This window comes from Pipistrellus hanaki, assembly GCF_964339955.1.
Source record: "Pipistrellus hanaki genome assembly, chromosome: 2".
Lineage (NCBI taxonomy): Eukaryota > Metazoa > Chordata > Mammalia > Chiroptera > Vespertilionidae > Pipistrellus > Pipistrellus hanaki.
The window spans coordinates 26,085,584-26,104,459 of record NC_140504.1 but is presented as its reverse complement, the minus strand read 5'-3'; the positions used below and the strand labels follow the sequence as shown (position 1 = coordinate 26,104,459).

At 36.3% G+C, this 18,876-nt stretch overlaps 1 protein-coding gene across 2 annotated transcripts in view; it reads left to right on the top strand.

Moving 5' to 3' along the window:
* Positions 1–18,876, top strand: part of PDCD10 (programmed cell death 10) — a 47,340-nt gene that overhangs the window by 11,337 nt on the left and 17,127 nt on the right. The window contains exons 1-3 of one of the 2 annotated variants that reach the window (XM_084874147.1): positions 9,700–9,880; positions 10,004–10,213; positions 17,354–17,407. In XM_084874147.1, the coding sequence (XP_084730273.1) occupies positions 10,118–10,213; positions 17,354–17,407 (150 nt within the window). In that variant the 5' untranslated portion in view covers positions 9,700–9,880; positions 10,004–10,117. Of the gene's footprint in view, positions 1–9,699; positions 9,881–10,003; positions 10,214–17,353; positions 17,408–18,876 lie in introns of those variants that run through there. The other variant, XM_084874148.1, reaches the window with a different exon arrangement.

Here is an 18,876-nt window from a genome sequence, read left to right as displayed (position 1 = left end):
AAATACTATTATTATTCCCATTTTGTAGTAGATGAGGAAACTGTAGCACAGAGAAGTTTGAAAACTTACTCCAACTCATACAACTAGTATCTAAGTGGTAGGCTTGGGATTGAATCTAGACAGGTCTGGTTTTAGAATCCCTGTGCTTATTACTCACTTCTCTAATGACAGTACTCTTAATGTTGGCTAAGTATAACAGAAACAGTCACATTCCTGTTTTCCTTTAGGTAACATTGTGGATTTTGAAGTTTTCCTTAGAATTTTAGCTCTTACTTAATCCTTGATAGAAAAATCAATTGTAAGTTTAAAATGAGCATTTATAAAGCATACGTTTAGGACCATGTCTGCGTATGATTAGTTAAGGAACATCTATCTGTGACAAATATACCGAGAGTAACAAAAAATGATCATGTTTTGGAGTTAAGTTGAGAGCATTTTTACATTTTTTCCTTCATGGTTCATTTTGCCAAAGTTTTCTGTTTTCAAAGATATCTTAGCTCAATTGTCAGGTGATATTTTTAGTTAAACTTTTGTTAATTAATCGTTCAGCAAATGCTTATTTGGTCAGATGTGTTTACAGAGATGTTGAAGATCATATATATATATATATATATATATATATATATATGTATGTATGTATATATATATGTATATATATATTTATCTTGTTTTAAAAAGCAGTACAGTTGGAATCCTTCAACAAGTTAATGGTATCTGATACTCAAAAATTGTGGCATAATAGTGAGAGTACCTTTAAAATTTTGACTGAGTAGCATATTTCTTCCAATGAGGTGGTAATTTTGTACTTACTTTGAATGGCTATTTAAAAATACAAAAATAGCCGAAACCGGTTTGGTTTGGCTCAGTGGTAGAGTATCGGTCTGCAGACTGAAAGGTCCCAGGTTTGATTCCGGTCAAGGGCATGTACGTTGGTTGCGGGCACATCCCCAGTAGGAGGTGTGCAGGAGGCAGCTGGTCGATGTTTCTCTCTCATCGATGTTTCTAGTTCTCTATCTCTCTCCCTTCCTCTCTGTAAAAAATCAATAAAATAAAAAAATATATTAAAAATGCAAAAATAGCCCTAGCCCTTTGGCTCATTGGATAGAGTGTGGGCCTGTTGACCAAAGGGACCCAGGTTCCCTTCCAGGCAAGGGCACATGCCTTGGCTGCAGGGTCCACTCTAGCCTGGGCCCTCGTCAGAGCTCGTGCAGGAGGCAACCAATTGATGTATTTATCTCACATTGATATTTCAGTCTTTCCCTCTCTCTTCCACTCTCTCTAAAAATCAGTGGTAAAATATATTCTGGTAAAGATTAACAACAACAAAAAAGCAAAAATACAGTACTTAGTAACTTAGTAAAATAAAATATTTAATATAGAGGCTTTATGGTTTGATTTAAAAATGACTTCATTTTTTATTCTAACCGCATCCCTTTCAAGTATACAGCTCAATTTTCATTCATATTGTAGAGGAAACTAAACCATAAAGAGATTAAGTGACTTGATCAGAGAGACATGATGGTTTATGATTGACAGTACCAGTATGTGAACTCTTGCTTTCAGATATTAATTCTTATGCTCTTTTCCCATATCTCTCTGCACAAATTATTGCTTTGATATTTCAAAGTAGCCTAAAAAAAAGTTTGGTATATATAAACAAACACAGTGGCAAAGTGTCACATATTACATTTACCATTAATAAGAGATTGTTTCCATATGTCTCTAAATGCAAAATTCAATAAATGTTAAATTGACATTATTACATGTTCAGGAAGGCTGAGTTTCCCATTACCTATTTAAAAAGAAAACTGTAGAATAGAAGACCTTAAATTATAAAATATATAATTTGCAAAGTAAGAAGAGAGACGTAGAGATATATATATATATTGAAATCTATCAGCTCATTTTGGTCTGAATAGGATTTTCTACCTACTTTATTCCTCTGCCTCCCTATTTCTAGCTTCCTCCTCTGGCCCTTTAGTTACTTGTTTGGAAGTGACTATAACATTTTGACATGAGAAGGCCCTAAAAGGTAGATTATGATATCATAAGCTCACCTTTCCAGCCATGTGAAATGGCCAGACTGAGCTACACAGCCTTGGAATAAATTCAGTTTATCTAGGAGCCTGGTGGGTATGATTCTTGATGCCAGGTGCTTAAGAAGAAAGTAAGGGGTTGTCAGCTAATTGAAACCTATTAGCTGATAGTCAACTATTGAGAAGGCTTTCCTTACTAGAATTTATATAATAGTTTTTATGATCTGATGAGATCTTTTTCATTAAAAATTTTTTCCCATGAGATTACTTTTGAACCTAGAGTAGATATCAGTACATAATAAAATATTTTTATCACTGAATTTTAGAGTTCAAGCCCTTGAGATGATATAATTTTACCCCATTTCTGTTTCTGATGAAACAAGGTCAGTGATCAAGTGAAATTTGACAAAGTTGGAACCAAAAAACCCTGTCTCAGGTGGTTTGTTAAACTTAATTTTACATGTGTCTCTAAGATTGACTTTAGCAGCTAGGTTCTCTTGACTCCAGCCATAGTTCTTTCTATTCTATTAGTTTCCAGCCTATTCTGTTCACAAGAGTCATCTGGACTGTCTGCTAAATATACAGCTTCCTGGACCTTGTGTTGGACATTCTGGTTGAGAAGTGTTGGTTTTTAGTAGGCACTGACATGATAGTGATAGCTTAGGTCACCCAACATTTAGGAACTGTATCACTTGCATCCTTTCCCATAGAGAAAGTTTTGCTTTGTGCTAAAATTGAGATAACTTTTCGGATTTTGCTTATGTGTAAATTAAGGTTAATCTAATGTTGGAAATGCTTGCATTTTGAGAATTTTGTGAACTATTAAATTATACAATAGTTGTTTCCCCAGGATCTAAAAAATATTCTAGCAGCCCTAATAAAAATGAGACATGAGAATTTATAATCTCTGTCTTTTATTTCTCTTTAGTTTTATTTGATGTTCATGCAAATTTCTATTAGAATTCTGACTTTATTTGCAGTTATTTGGTACTTAAATTCTCTTAGCTTAGTGTAGTAGGAAGAGGTTGGGATGATAGCTAGAAGTACAAACTGGTAAATATGACTGGGTCCAGACTTTATTAATAGAATTAATTAGATTTCTGTGTTTTTGCTTTGCTAGGCTTAATAATTTGAGAAGTACTAACAAGGCTGATTCAGGTTATAAATTGCCCATCTCTTATCTCATTAATTTATTCATTCAATAAACATTTATTAATGGCCTACTATATACTTGCTATGCTGATTCTAATGTCTTTAATGGGAAAAAGAAAAACTTATAAATGGGTAACAAACACATGGATTCTATTTACTGCTAGAATGAGTAAACATCTTTTAGCTACATGTTCATGGGCAGGTTGAAGATTCAACCAAAATAAATAACACTTCTCTTTTTAGGGAGGGAAATTAAAGGAATTATAAGAATTTAGGAACAGTAAGAGGACTGAGAACTGGCTTTGACTATAGAGAAAAACAAGACAAATGGACCTGCCTAGAAACATTTTAAGTGTCAAATTTACTTAAGAAGCTTCTTTTCACCCCCCAAACTGCATACATCAGTACCAAAGATTTCCCTTTGTCTACTCTTTTTATTTGTAAGTAAATATATCTTTGGCTCTAGAGTTATCTCATGCCCACAGATGAAGTGAAGAGAGGTTGTTTCAGGAAATGCTGATTCTAAGACTTGAGATATACCCAACTATAGCTCTTGAAGTGAACAAGCTCCTGTTGGTTGCATAGGGCAGAAACTTCTAGCACTAGAGTTTACTATTTGAATGGCCCAAGAACCTATTTTTGGCCATTCTAAACAAATAGTTGTTTCAAGCCCAGCGAGGTGTTTAAAACTGATTCACCTTATGTTAGAAATTTGCAGTGCTATTTTGAATATTCAAGGAAATGAAGGGAAAATTTAAATAGGTTGCCAAATTCTAATTGTTTTGATATTTCCATGTCACAAAAGCTGTTTTTGAAGAAAAGTTTGTTGAAAAGTATACCTTGATTCCTAAATAATTAGTATCGCCGAAACCGGTTTGGCTCAGTGGATAGAGCGTCGGTCTGCGGACTGAAAGGTCCTGGGTTTGATTCCGGTCAAGGGCATGTACATTGGTTGCGGGCACATCCCTGGTGGGAGGTGTGCACGAGGCAGCTGGTCGATGTATCTCTCTCATCGATGTTTCTAGTTCTCTATCTTCCTTCCTCTCTGTGAAAAATCAATTAAAAAATATTTTAAAAAATTAGTATCTATAGTTATGTTTCTTTTTTCTTTTTCTTTTTTAAATGTTGTGGATGCTAACTGCTCAGGAAACAAATCTTACTTTGAAACGAAAACTTATACCCCAAAGCAGCACATTTGAAATGGGAAATAAATAGCTCTTGCTGTATTGTCGTCATACCCACATTAATATTTATTTATTACTAGAGGTCCAGTGCACGAATTTGTGCACTGGTGGGGGACATGGCCTGAGGGGATTGACCCATTAGGAGTGCCGCTCATCCTGGTCAGCCCAGCTGCTGTTGCTGCTGCGGGAGCAGCCACACATCCCGGTGAGCCAAGTGGCACTCCCACTGTGGGAGCGTACTGACCACTGGGGACAGCTCCTATGTTGAGCCCCTTCCCCCTGGTGGTCAGTGCACAGCAGGTTGACAAGTCTTTCTGTTTGTTCTGCCTTTCAGTCATATATATATATTAGAAATTTTAAGCATGGGTAAGTCATTTTTTTGAACTTTGGTTTCTGCTGTACTAAAGAGGGGAAGAGGCGACTTTTTAAGGTCTTTACAGATTTGTGATTTAGGGTCAGTAATCTTTAGTTAGTGGACTATATACATGCATAATCAGTACTCACTCTAGAACCAGTATCCCTTAAAGGGCTGATAATGTGCTGCCTGATTGGCCACACCCATGCTGAAAGGAAGGAACCTTCTCAAAGGGACAGGGCCTCAGCTCTTCCTCAGTTCAGCTGACCCTTGCTCTTTAGGTAGAAAGATCTTTTTCTGCTGGGAGTGATTGCAGGTTCTCCATTTTAAATGAAGAAGCCTATAAAAGGTATGACAACATATTATATCTTAATCTAAAATTAGCAGAACAGTTTAATAAGCCTTGATGGAATTTGGTGGTTTGTTTTTATTTGTTTTGAATTTGGGGGGACATTTTTTAAAGCTGTGGACAGTGAAACAGGAAAGGATCAAGATAGCAGAAGAGGGACTGGGTGAAAATGAGCCTGGGCTGAGCTGCTTTGGCTCACTAAGCAGTCAAAGAGAAGGGGCGCTTGAGACAGGTTCAGGAGGTTTGCCTGGGACAAACTGCTGCTCTCCATTGCTCCCCTGTTCTAAAGCCTCATGGATTCCCTGAAGTGTAGGAGATTCATGCATGTTGGGGAAGAAGAGGAAGAGGGGAAAGGCTAAGGCATGCTCCCAGGAGGGAGAGTGCACTGGAATTGGTGGTTTCTAATCTCAGGTTAACACTAATGAAGCCATGAGTGGTCCTAATTTGTAAATGTGTGTTCTGAAAAGTTGTAAATTAATCCACAGGAACAATATTAAAAGGTGATTAAGTGTGTTGTGGGCCAGCCAGCTATTTAGCCCAGAATGGTGTTGCAATGTTACTGTCTTTTTTTATGACAAATAGTAGTAGGCAGTACTGTAAAATTAGTTTAAAGAAAATATATAATTCATTTGAATCATAAAAGAGAACAGTTTCTGCATCTCCTTATGTCTGTACCAGTTAATAATGTGGATTTTTTTCGATAGATGGAGTTACCTATGTTGATATATATGCGATTTGATATGTATGCTATTTTGTCGTATTGACAGCAAGCTTCAAAACTTCATATGTCAAATTTTTGGAAGGTGTTAACATAGATATTTTTACGCTTAAAAGTGTTGAATTTTGTGCCAAAAAAAAAGAGCATTTGCTGAAAGTTTTAATTCATTATTTTGAAGAAAAAGTTGTATACTTCGGGAAGCTTGTGGTGAATATGCTGCATCTCAACATATGTGAGAACGCTGGTTTAAATGCTTTAAAATTGATTATTTTAATGTGAAAGACAATGTGAATGTCTCAGTCAACTGAAAAAGTTTGAAGACCAGTAATCACAAGCATTATTGGATGAAGATGCGTTTCAAACTCAAAAACAACTTGCAGAAAGATTAAACTTTGTTCAGCAAACAATTTCTGATTGTTTACAAGCAATGGGAAAGATTTTAAAGAAAGGAAAATGGATGCCACATTAACTGAACAAAAGCAAATGGAAAACCAAAATATCATCAGTAAAATGTTGCTTCAATGGCACGAAATAAAGTCTTTTTTTGCATCAAATTGTGACTGGCGATGAAAAGTGGATTTATTTTGAGAATTGCAAACGCACAAAATCATGGATTGATCCAGATCAACCATCAACATCGACTGCAAGACCCAATCGCTTGTGAAAAAAGACAATGTTCTGCATTTGGTGGGATCGGGAAGGTGTGGTGTATTATGAGCTTCTATAACTAGGTGAAACGGTTAATACTGATTGCTACCGACAAAATAATGAACAAATAATTAATTTGAACCACACTTTGGTCGTGAAACAACCAGAATGTGCCAGAAGACACGGCAAAGTAATTTTGCTTCATGATGATGCACCACCACACACTTCAAAACCAGTTAAAGACACGTTAAAAGATCTTGCTTGGAAAGTATTAACCCACCTGCTGTATTCACCAGACCTTGCTCCTTCAGATTACCACTTGTTCCAATCGATGGCACACATACTTTCTGAGCACCACTTCAAAACGTATGAAGAAGTGGAAAATTGGGCCTCCGAATGGTTTGCCTCAAAACAAGAAAAGTTCTATTGGGACGGTATGCACAAATTACCTGAAAGATGGGGGAAAGATGTAGCTAGTGATGGACATTACTTTGAATAAGCACTTTTGATGTTTCTCTTGAAATTATCATGTTTTCTTTGATTACAAAATCCACCATTATTAACTGGTACACCTAGTATATGCAGGGACAGGCACATGTGTTTGAAAGAGTAAAAGACAAAAGTGATTCTGTTGAACCTCCTTTAGTGTTTCACCTCCTTTTTACTGAGATTCTTGTAGACTTCTCTCACTATATCAGCCCTTGCAGGACGATACTACTCTTTGATTGTTATTCGTGACTTCGCCAAGAAACCAAATAAGTTTTTTTAAAACTTGTTGTCCATGCTTGGGAATATTTGAAACACCTGGTTTTTGTGGTGCTGGTTCTCTCATCCCTTTTTCCCACAGCAGTATAGCATTCTGACTTCTCCCCTATGTCCTACTCACAACTGTTCATTTTCTCTTCCCTCCCTTAGTATAAGCTGCATGAAGCCAGAGAATGTCTAGCCTTGTTTACTGGTTTCTGTCTAGTACCCGGCCTAATGCTGTGTAGGTAATGAATAAATATTTATTAAGTAAGGGAATGATTTTCTTTTTCTGTCACCCAGTGAGATGGCTTCCCTGCTATTTCTTGCTTTTTTCATTGATACAGTATATGTGCCTTCTTTTACTGTTAAACTGTGCATACTGTACCTATCATTTTCATTTTAACCAGTTTCTCTGTATTTTAGCCCCTATGCTTTATTCCAAGTTTATTATAAAAAAGTATTCACAATTTATAAGTGGAAAAGTATGTTACCAAGGGGCCTATTAGGTAGTTAAATAGAAACAGTAGGGCCACAACTAATATTTACCTACTTCCTCTTATTATTCAGGTTGTTGATCTCTTGTAAAGATACATGTTTTCCCTGCCTTCAGTTTCTGTTCCTCTATTCTATTTTTAATGCTACGATCAAGCAATCTACTTAAATCAGTGATCTGATCAGGTAATGATTTTCTCTTACCCTAGAATAAAATTTAGGAATTGGCCTTGTTTTGTTGTTCTGTGAAGTCAGGGACCATATGTCAGCTCAGAAGTTGGACAAATTGTCTATGTTTAGAACTACTAGAAATGGAATCAGACTGTTCAAGTAGGTGTTGAGTTCCCCTTCACTGGTTAGGATATGGAAGGATAGTAAACAGTTCTCAAATGGGATGGATTATTGGAGAATTTTGAAGCTATAAGTACTCCAGGCCTTTGATAATACCCTTCAAACTGCTTAGTCCTTTCAAAGTCTTGCCCAGGTAAATTCTTAATGATTAGGATATCTTATTCATCTCCCACTGCATCTTGCAAGTGGTAGGTGCTAAACATATATTTATTCAGTAAATAAATAACTTCTACTTCTGGGTATTTTCTTGGGTGGATGAGCTCAGGTTCTTTGTTTCCACTTCAGACTTGATTTTATGATGTGGGAGTATCAGATCTGGATTCTAAGTACTGGGATTCAGTGTTGGGCCTCCACATGTGTGATCTTGGGCAAATTATTATCCCCGAGCCTTCTTTTTCATTAGAATGAAAATTAGAATGACAATTACTGTAAATAAGTTATAAGGATTAAGTGCATGTGGAAATGTTTTATAATCTGAGAATGCTTTGAAAATGGTAGAAATTATTCACATTGATTGTTTTGTCTCTATATATATAGTTAAGTTACTACTGTTACACTTCCACCTTATAATTAGGGTTATTTTTTATCCTTGCAAGGGGAATAAATGTAGTTGCTTCCTCTTAAAAAGCAACACATTTCCTTAACTCCTCAAGGTAAAATTTCTCTTATGTTATTGAATTGTGCTATTTTAATTTCAGACTACCAGTGTCTGTGGATTTCTTGTTTTAGGTTCAAAAAGTACCACTGGCAGAATTAAGTAACATTTTTTCCTCAAATGGACATTTGGTAGCAGTTTTCCAGATTTAAGATTTGCCTTAAGTTATTTGGTACTTATGATTTTATTGTTATTTTTAAATGACAAAATCAGTGAACAATTAGCAAAAGGCATTTAATGAAAATGTTATACACTTTAATTCTTTATTCTTTACTTGTATTCCATACACACTTAATATTTCATAGTTATAAATGTACTAGAGGCCTGGTGCATGAAGTTCGTGCACTTGGGGTGGAGGTGGGAACCTCAGTCTGGCCTGTGTCCTCTCACAGTCCAGGAACCCTTAGGTGATGTCCAAGTTCCTTGAGCCCAGCTTCTGGCTGAGCATTGCTCCCCATCTGGGAGCGCACTGACTACCAGGGGGCAGCTCCTGGATTGAGCGTCTGCCTCTGTTGGTTGGTTTGCATCATAGCGACCAGTTGTCCCGCTAGTTGGTCGATTTGCATGTTAGCCTTTTATTATATAGGACTAGAGGCCCAGTACATGAAAAGTCGTGCACTGGGAAGGAGGGCGTTTCCTCAGCCCAGCCTGCCCCCTCTCACAGTCTGTGAGCCCTTAGTGGATGTCCTATTGATGGCTTAGGCCTGCTCCCCAGGCTTGCATGAGGCAACTGGCCTATCAGGGAAAGGCAATATCCCCATCACGTTTCTGCTTCAGCCACTGCTGGCTGCTGTGGCTGCCTGAGCTTCTGCCCTCGCAGCCACCACAGCTTGCCTAAGCCTCTGGCCAGCCCTGGCAGCTGCAGCTGCCATCCACACCACTGCCTGAGCCTTGGGCAGCCAGTGCAGCTTTGTCCAGAAGGACATCCACCCTAATTAGCATATCACCCCTTTATTGGTATAGATATTCCATGTAAATGCTATAAATTATGCATTTTGATACTTTTTCCTAGATTGCATATGCTGGAGTTAGATAAATCATTAATCCATGGTGCTTCATAACGAGTTCTTTCTGAGTTCAAGATGAGTGTGATCATGCAACACTGCTTTGTGGAGTATTAACTGTTAAGAAAGGGCAATTCTTGAATCTGAGAAGGGAAACAGATGTGATACTGACTAGGGCTGCCTTTACAAGTAAGATATATTAACAATTTTGATTTTCATAAGATAAGGACTTAACTTTGGAAAAGAAAATTGCTAGTATTTGTTGTCTCCTCTTAATGTAGTAACTTACTGTTCTTTCTTTCCTTTAACCAGGTCAATATATGTTTTGTGACCTATTATTTTATCACAAAAAGAGAAGAAATACTGCAGTGAATGAAGATTCCTCTGCATTTTAGCACTGCTTTTTCTACTGTAGTTGGCTTTTGAATGAGGATGACAATGGAAGAGATGAAGAATGAAGCTGAGACCACTTCCATGGTTTCTATGCCTCTCTATGCAGTCATGTATCCTGTGTTTAATGAGGTAAATTGGGAATATTTTCTCATAGGATCTCTGCAATTCCTTAATGCCTATTTCATTTACCCATTTATTTGTTCCTTCATATAACAAATACCTATATAAATGAATTCCATCTATGTGTTAGGTATCATGCCAGGACTGGACAATAAAATAGTGGGGTGAGATTCCCAGATACATTGTTCCCCCTCTAGAGGTTTCACTTAGTTGGAGAGAGAGAGACATTAACTAAAAGAATTCAAATAATTAGATAAATGAAAAATGGTGGTAATTGCTATGAAGTTAAGAAAATTAGGTAGGGCCTGCTTTGGAAGTCAGGGTAAGCCTCACTGAAGAAGAGACATGCTAAGATCTGAAAGGGGTATGGAAGGGTTAGGAGCTGAAGAGTTGGGGACAAGCACGTGTTAAAGGAGTACGCACAAGCTATCCTAATGAGTTACAGTCAGTAGCCACAAACATTTTTACCAATAAATGAAACATAACAGTGCTTTGTATTTAGAGAAGATGTAGTTTTTTTTTATTTTAGAAATATTCTAGGACTTAATACATTTTGGCTTTTCTTTTAAATTAATATTTACTATGTTAAAGTGTGTAGAGAATTCTAGAACTGTGCAAGTTTCTTAAGTATAATCTAATCACTCTCTGCCTTTTAATGGTGACCTAAGGTCCTGATATATGAAATTATTTTCTTGAAATTACCTATGACTAAAATCTAGGACTCCGAATTCTGTGGCTTTAGGCTTTTTATCTATTTAATTAGTTGTGGGTTGGTGGTGCTTTTCCCCCCCTCTGTTTTATTAATCTAATTAATTATAAAGCTATTGATAACATTAACCTTATTGTTGCTACTACAACCTGGAAGCCCTTACCATTTCCAATAATTGTTCATCTCTTTTTGTAAAATAATTATATTAGAGTAAGATCGTGAGGTTTAAAACCATTTCTCCTACATTATTAGGTTTATTTATAATGAATGTATTTGATCTATTTTATGATCTAATGTCTTGGGGTCAATAGAGAGTGGTTCATCCTCTTCAACTTGAAATCTAGACTTAGCTTAGTTTCTATTTCAGACAAATATTTTGAACTTCAAACACTGTCTCCTAAATAGTGTTAGACTCAGTGGCCAAAGGAGAAAATGCAAAACAATTGCTTGGGTAAAATTTATTTCTCTTACATAAAAAATTCTAGAGGTAAGTGGACTAGGGTGAGTATTATGGCACAGTATCACCTGAAACTCAGGTTCCTATCTTCTGTCCCATTGTCTTAGTGTTGGCCTTCCATCCATTATCAGGTCACTTCAGCATGTGGGATGCTGCTGAAACTTCCTGGAAAGGGCAAAAAAAAAAAAAAAAAAAGAGCCGGAGGGTGAGTGTATGGTGTGTGTGTGTGTGTGTGTGTGTGTGTGTGTGACTCCCAACTGATTCTGCTTTCTTAAGAACCTTTTGAATGTCCTATACAAGACTTTCATTTACATCTATTGGCAAAAATGTAATCTTATGACCACGCCTAGCTGCAAAAGAGGTTGGGAAATTAAAAAGTTTGTTATTAAGGAGGAAGCAAGTAGGAGGCATCTTTTGAAAAACCTGTCTCTATTATACTGCTACCATGCTAGCTTCTGAGGCCCTCTTTTAGTGCTGGTTACACCTATCTCTGGCAGCTATAGCAGACACTCTAGTAATTAATTTCACCATTTGTTTTAATACTTTACCCGTTCATTGCAAGGCTAGATTATTGTTAGAAGCAAGTATTTCCCTTCTGTTTAGTAAATATTCACTAAATGCCAACCGTTTATTTGTTAAGTGTTCTGATAGAGTCTGGAAATGTAGAGGGAAAAATAAGGTTTCCTTATAAGAATCTTAGGGAATACAGATGCTTAAGCAAATAAATTATTTAATGATCCTTGTACTAGGTGAGAAGTATGGAGACAGTCCCTGAAAGCTGGTGAGTAATCTATCTTGATGATTAGTGTTTGGACTTCTCAGGTACTTTAAGAACCATCATGATAGTTTCTGCAGAGGTGCTCCCTCTTTTTCATGTCTGTAGTCTAACTCTGTAGCTAACTCAGTGGCTATTGGGTCAAGTTGTTCTGGGAGAATATTCTATATTTATCTGGTTACTTTGAGTCTTTTCTTGACAGGAGGCCATTACATTTCTGAGCTTCCGTTTGATCCTTGAGTTAATGAAGAGGAATGAGGAAAGCTTTTTTTCCTAACAATTTGTGTGATATTTTTTACATAAGGAAAGTGGATTTTGTTTGTCTTGACTTTGGAAAATAGTTGTATAGGATGTAGCATTCTGGTGAAATGCTCTGTTGGGATTAATACAACTTTCCTAATTTATTTGGTATAAGGAAAATTAACTTGAAAGAAAAATAAGTGGCTGTGAATGGACTAGTAAATCTCTTTTAGAAATAAAGGCAGTGATTCTCTCCAGATGAGATCTAAAAACAAATGTAGGTTAATGGGCCCAGAATTAGAACATGTTGCCAAATGATTCATAGTTGGTTCAAGAACTAATTGTTAGAAGTAAAATTTTAAAATGAAATGGCTAGAAGTGGAAGACTTAGAGATAACTACATCAAATTCTCAGGGTCTAATTCTCAAATTGAATTTATTGATCAAACATGGTATCAAACTTTTTTAAACAATTATTTCTGTCATGTATTTTAAAAAGAGAATACAGAATGAATAAGCTTTTAGGAATATTAGTATTAATAGGTTTCCTCTTTGACAGATGAAATCGTGGGCTTGATATAGGGATGGAATCAAATGATTAGTGCACCTTCAAATGTGAAGTTTTTGTTTAAAAAGACTAAAAAACTAGCATTATTCTCTGACATTCCAGTATATTAATATAATATCTTAAATAAGATGCCTAATCAGTTCATTGATATTTATAGTTCAAAGGAGGATTTTTCTATAAATCTACTAATTGGGGAAAATAGTTTGGCATTGTCTGTATTATGCAGATTTAAAGATAAAGTAGTTTTCAAGTTAATCATGTAGAAAGTAGTACCACCGAACCACTTTGAAGGTAAATGAATCACTAACTTTGTCTGCAATCTATATATTTATAAAAACCTAATATGTAAATTATCCCCACGGGAGTTCTATCAGGAGACCCATGACTTGCTATGATGTGCACGGACCACCAGGGGCGTTGCAGAATAAAGGTCAGACCCAGCCAGCAGCTGGAAAGCCCGGATCAGCCCTGATTGCCAGCCAGGCCTAGGGACTCTACCCGTGCACACCAGGCCTCTAGTGTAATATAAGAGTGAAAAAGCTTATGCATTCTCACCATAACATTACATCCATAATAATAACCATTATGGGTCTCCCAGTCATGTAGAACAGATTTTTAGACAGTAGTACATCCTTGCGCCTGAGGAAATTTTGGTGCTCTAGCTCACAAGGCAAAATTATTTATGGCATTCTGGGAGCTTGATGCTTGCTAAACTTAATGAAGTTATGCTAGGACAGCTGAAAGAGTGGGCTTGTTTAATCAGCAGCTGCAGAGTTCAGAGTCCAAGTGAATTGCATGTGTTGTAAATGTACTGTGAAATAGGTCTCCTGTTTGCATTATAGAATGAGTTTATAAAAGCCCAATGCCAAGTGTAAGAACAGGTTTTCAGGTACTTTTTATTTTTCACTAATTTTTTATATAGAGAGAAAGAGAATTGTATTCTTCATTTATTCATTCGAGGAAAGGATATACCACGTGTCTTATTTTCCCATGACTTTTGGAGGAATTGTTTCAAGGTGCAATATACTGTATGAAGTATGTATTTTGAGACAGAAATAATAACTTTGCAACCAAAGGTGAATTTTAGACCATCAAAGTTTTATACTTTTGTTTATTAAAAAAACAAACAAAAACAAAACACACACACACACACACACACACACACACTCTTAAAACGGCACTCATGATAATTAATTAGTATTATTCTATTCAGAAGAATCCAAATCAACTATTTCTGCTAACTCTCAGCAGCATATATGGTACAACTCTTAATTTATCAATAAGGAAAAAATAAATAAATTGAGAATACTTCTGAGAATACTTCTCCAGCTTTATCTGTCCTTTTTATTTTTTCCTAGTGAAAAAAAAAAATCCCAAATTTTGAGCATAATAAACATACTTTTTCACAGTGAAGGCATGAGTTTCCCCTACAATACCACCATCCAGAGGTAATCATAGTTAATATTTCCATTTGAATTACTTCTCTGTCACTTATTAGGTTATATAATTTTGTCTTAGTTTTTTTACATATAAAATGAGACTAAAAAATATTTCTTACCCTGGCCAGGGTTGCTCGGTGGTTAGAGTGTCAGCCCCCAAATTGAAGGGTCTCAAGTTTAATTTCTGGTCAAGAGTATGTACCTCGGTTGCAGGTTCCATCCCTGGACCCAGATGGAGCTTGTGTGGGAGGCAACCAATTGATGTGACTCTCTCACACTGTCTCCCTTACACATGGTAGAAACTCAGGAATTTGTGGGTTTATTACAAGATATGTGGGTATATAATATATCCCAGAATGACTCCTCTTAGAGTTCTGGTGAGGTGCTTCATAGCTCACAGATTTGATTTAGTCTGTTACCTCTGATCTCCCCTTTTCTAAATTATACATATGTAAACTTAATCTAGAAATCTAGAGATGCAGATAGTAAGGGAAGTTGGCTAATTCTATGAGTTCTTCACAGACTATTCTTGACCTCTTTTCCTGGCCTTGAGCCTTTTGCATCTTAGGGCATTAGAGAATGAGTTATATTGCTGATAATTGAAGGCACACATGTGACTCAGACCTTTGACTTGTTGAAAGAGGTCAGAATGTGGTGTTAACCCAAATAAGGAAATAGGTTTCTATCAGGGTGGAAACATTCATCCTGTCTCCTTCTGCCTATCCTGCATAACAAGAACTTAAGATCAGAAGAGCTGTGTTATTTTAATCTTCAGTTCTATTCATTATAACTAAGTGAATTCTGTGGGGAAAAATTCAGTTTTGAAGATATACCTCTTTGTTAATATTTTATAAATTCCTCATGGAGTTGCTTTTTTGCTAACTTGTCCTCTTGTGTTTCCCCTTTTACCTACTAAAGACAATGTTACATTTTGCAAGATATGTAAGAAGCTTAGTTAAATACTGCACTTTTTATTTTTGGAGATAAAGTGATGTTGGAGATTTCCCACATGTGCGCGCGCATGTAGGGTAGGTCAAAAGTAAGTTTACAGTCATTTGTATGGAAAAGTACAATAAATAATAATACAAGAATAAACTATAATATATCTAGTACTCAACTGTAAACCTAGTTTTGCCCCATCCTGTATGCCATGCCTTGAGATTGAAAGGAATATTTATTGCTTAATAGGTTAATAAATTTTCTGTAGAAATTTTCTATTTGCATAGAAATTTATAAAGGTTAGAATGCTTTTGCACATTTAATACTGCCCCAAATAAAAAATAAATACTTTGAGTTTTATTTAGTTAACTGGCCTAATTCTTATGTACTAAAGAAATCTGAGTTTAACTGAAGATAGTTATTTTAAGCCTGGCAGTTAACTCTTCAACAAAGAAGTATTTTTGTTTTTTTATGAAATTGTATTAGAGGCCCAGTGCGTGAAATTCATGCATGGGGGGGGGGGGGGAGTCCTCTCAGCCCAGCCTGCACCCTCTCTAATCTGGGACTCCTTGGGGGATGTCCCTCTCACAATGCTGGACTGTTGGCTCCTAATCACTCAACTGCCTGGTCACCTCTTACTGCTCCCCCTCCCGGCCTGGTAGACCCCTCTACTGGGCTGGTTGCCTCCAACTGTCCCCCTGCCGGCCTAATCGCCCCTCACTGACCCCGGTGCCAGCCTAATTGCCCCCAATTACCTCCCACCTGCCAGCCTGCTTGACCCCGACCGCACCCCCTTGCCAGCCTGGTTGCCCCCCATGCTTGTCCCCCCCTCCCCCCACCACCACCACCCTGGTCACCCCACGCAGCCTGCTGTTCAGTTGTTTGGTCGTACCTCACTAACCCCTCTGCCGGCCTGATTGCCCCACATAGCCATCTTATTCAGTCATTTGGTTGTCCCTCACTAACCTCCCTGCCTACCTGTCATAGGCAGTCATCTTGTGAGTGTTCCTCTTTATTATATAGGATGCCTTCTTCGGCTCACTGAAAGTGAATTGTATAAAGTTTCTAATATAGTCATTTTATCTTTCAAAATTATAAAGGTTACATCCTATATAATAAAAGGCTAATATGCAAATTGTCCCTTCCACTGGGAGTTCAACCAGCGGGACAGGGCCAGCTGGCCAACTGCCCACGGCCCCTCCCCACAGCCAGCCCTGCTCCAGTCAGCCTCGATTGGGGCATATGGGCCAGACCCCACCAGTGCACGAATTTGTGCACCAGGCCTTTAGTATTTGGCATAAAAATTAAAAGCATTTGGATTGTACTTTTGATTTAGTATTTTATGTAACTCTTTTTTAATCCTGATAAAATACAGTTCAGATATACGCATCTCTGAAATCCTGGATGATCCGCAGTCTTCAATTTGTGTGTCAAACAAACCTTTTATCTTCACTATTTGCTAATTAATAAAATAGACTAATCTCAGCTTAATCCTTGGCTGAGGGAATTGAAAAGCAATTAAAAGGAGTATGGTGGTAAATACAAAGAATCTTAAGTAGCAAATGTTTTCTTTGTATTGGTCATTTTATATTCAATAGGCACACACAAAAGTGTTTATTCTTTCTATAGGGATTTATATTATTTTGTATTCTGTGCTAATCTTAAAATAAATCTATCTTTAAAGTACAGTATTTCTGAGCAACCCACTTGGGCTCCTTTCCTCCAAAGGGAGTCTGTCTATTTCTCAGTAAACTGCTTTTGCTTAAAATAAAGTACAGTGTTTCTTGTTTTTTAAAAAAAGGAATAAAGAACTGATATACATAGCTTAATTTTTCATGGTTTCTAATGAAATTTTTTTAGATAATTCTCTTTAAAGAATTATGGTGAGTTAGAGTTAATTAGCCAATACTTTTGTTAGTTGAATGATGTGTATATCAATGTGCTTACTATAGAATGGAATATCAGAAATGTTGCTTTTTCTAAGAAAATTGATATTAATTTTGATTTAAAATTTTTATTGCAGCTAGAACGAGTAAATCTGTCTGCAGCTCAGACACTGAGAGCAGCTTTCATTAAGGTGAGGCACAAGTAACTTATTGTGATTGTTTGAATGTATGTTATACATAAATCTAAATACCACATTATTTTCTTAGTGACAATCCTTTTAGCTACCTTGTGCCTGTTTTGGTATACTCTGTAAAGATTGATACACTTCTAAAAAGTGATATGACACAAGTGCTCTTTCCTGAAAATTCATCCTTTCACTTGGTGCTTTTGAAACTGACTGGAGTATTCCCTCTTTAACTTTGGAGTTGATTTTTAAATAATTTTTATTTTTTTATTTGTTAAACCTTTTATAAAATTGTAACTCAAAAATGTTCATATTATTCAATTTTAGGACATAAGTATAAAACAATGTTGTAAGCATGAAATAAGACCTCTGTGTACATCACATTAAGTACACTTTGAGAATATACAGCTAAGTCACTCAGCATGAATTTTTCTGTTGTTTCTAGACCTGAGATTTTCAATTAATAGTCACTAGCCATCTGTTACTGTTGAGGACTTAAAATATGTCTAGTTCCAATTTAATTGTACTGTACTATGTAAAATGCATGCCAGATTTCAAAGACAGTACAAAATAAAGAATGTAAAATAACTCAGTACTAAGTAATTTATATTGTTTACATGTCAAAATGAATTTTTAGATGGACTCTTAAGACAATTACATTTTTTTATATATTTTTAAACATTTTTATTGGTTCCAGAGAGGAAGGGAGAAGGAGAGAGATAGAAACATTAATGATGAGTCATTGATCAGCTGCCTCTTGCACACCCCCTACTGAGGATTGAGCCTACAACCTGGGCATGTGCCCTTGACAGGAATTGAACCTGGGACCCTTCAGTCTGCAGGCTGAAGCTCTATCCACTGGGCCAAACCAGCCAGGGCTTAAGATAATTATATTTTTTTAAAAACTTTTTGAATATGGCTACTAGAAAATTTAAAATTACATGGGCTTATATTTGTTTCTTGAATTATATTTTTATTGGATGCCTCTACTTTACATGTTGGGTGCATTCTTGCATATAAATATATATCCCCCATCCCCCAAAATACATCCTCAGAGTGCCTCTAACTTTAATTATTATTTACTTTGTGTGTGTTTGTTCCTTTCAATAGCTAAAACAACTTGTTTTAGGTAAAGTATTTTAATTTTTAAATCAAGAATAAATTTATAGTTGAGATTCATTGGAGTTGAAATTATAAATTCATCTGATATTTTTTTTGGCAAAGATTAGCTTATAGATTCCAGTCTTAACTGATAGCATAGAAGATAATGTCACTTGGCATCTCTCTTTTCATATTAAATACTTTGGATTAGAATTATTGAGATGTATTTAATATCCTATAAAATGTAGTTCTGAGTACACATTCATACTAGCTTCTTTAAAACATTCTTGCCAAATGATTTGGGTTAATAAAGAGAATCATCAAATCAATGCCATTATCTTTTATTTTTTTCCTTCCTTTCCTTATTAGTGTGA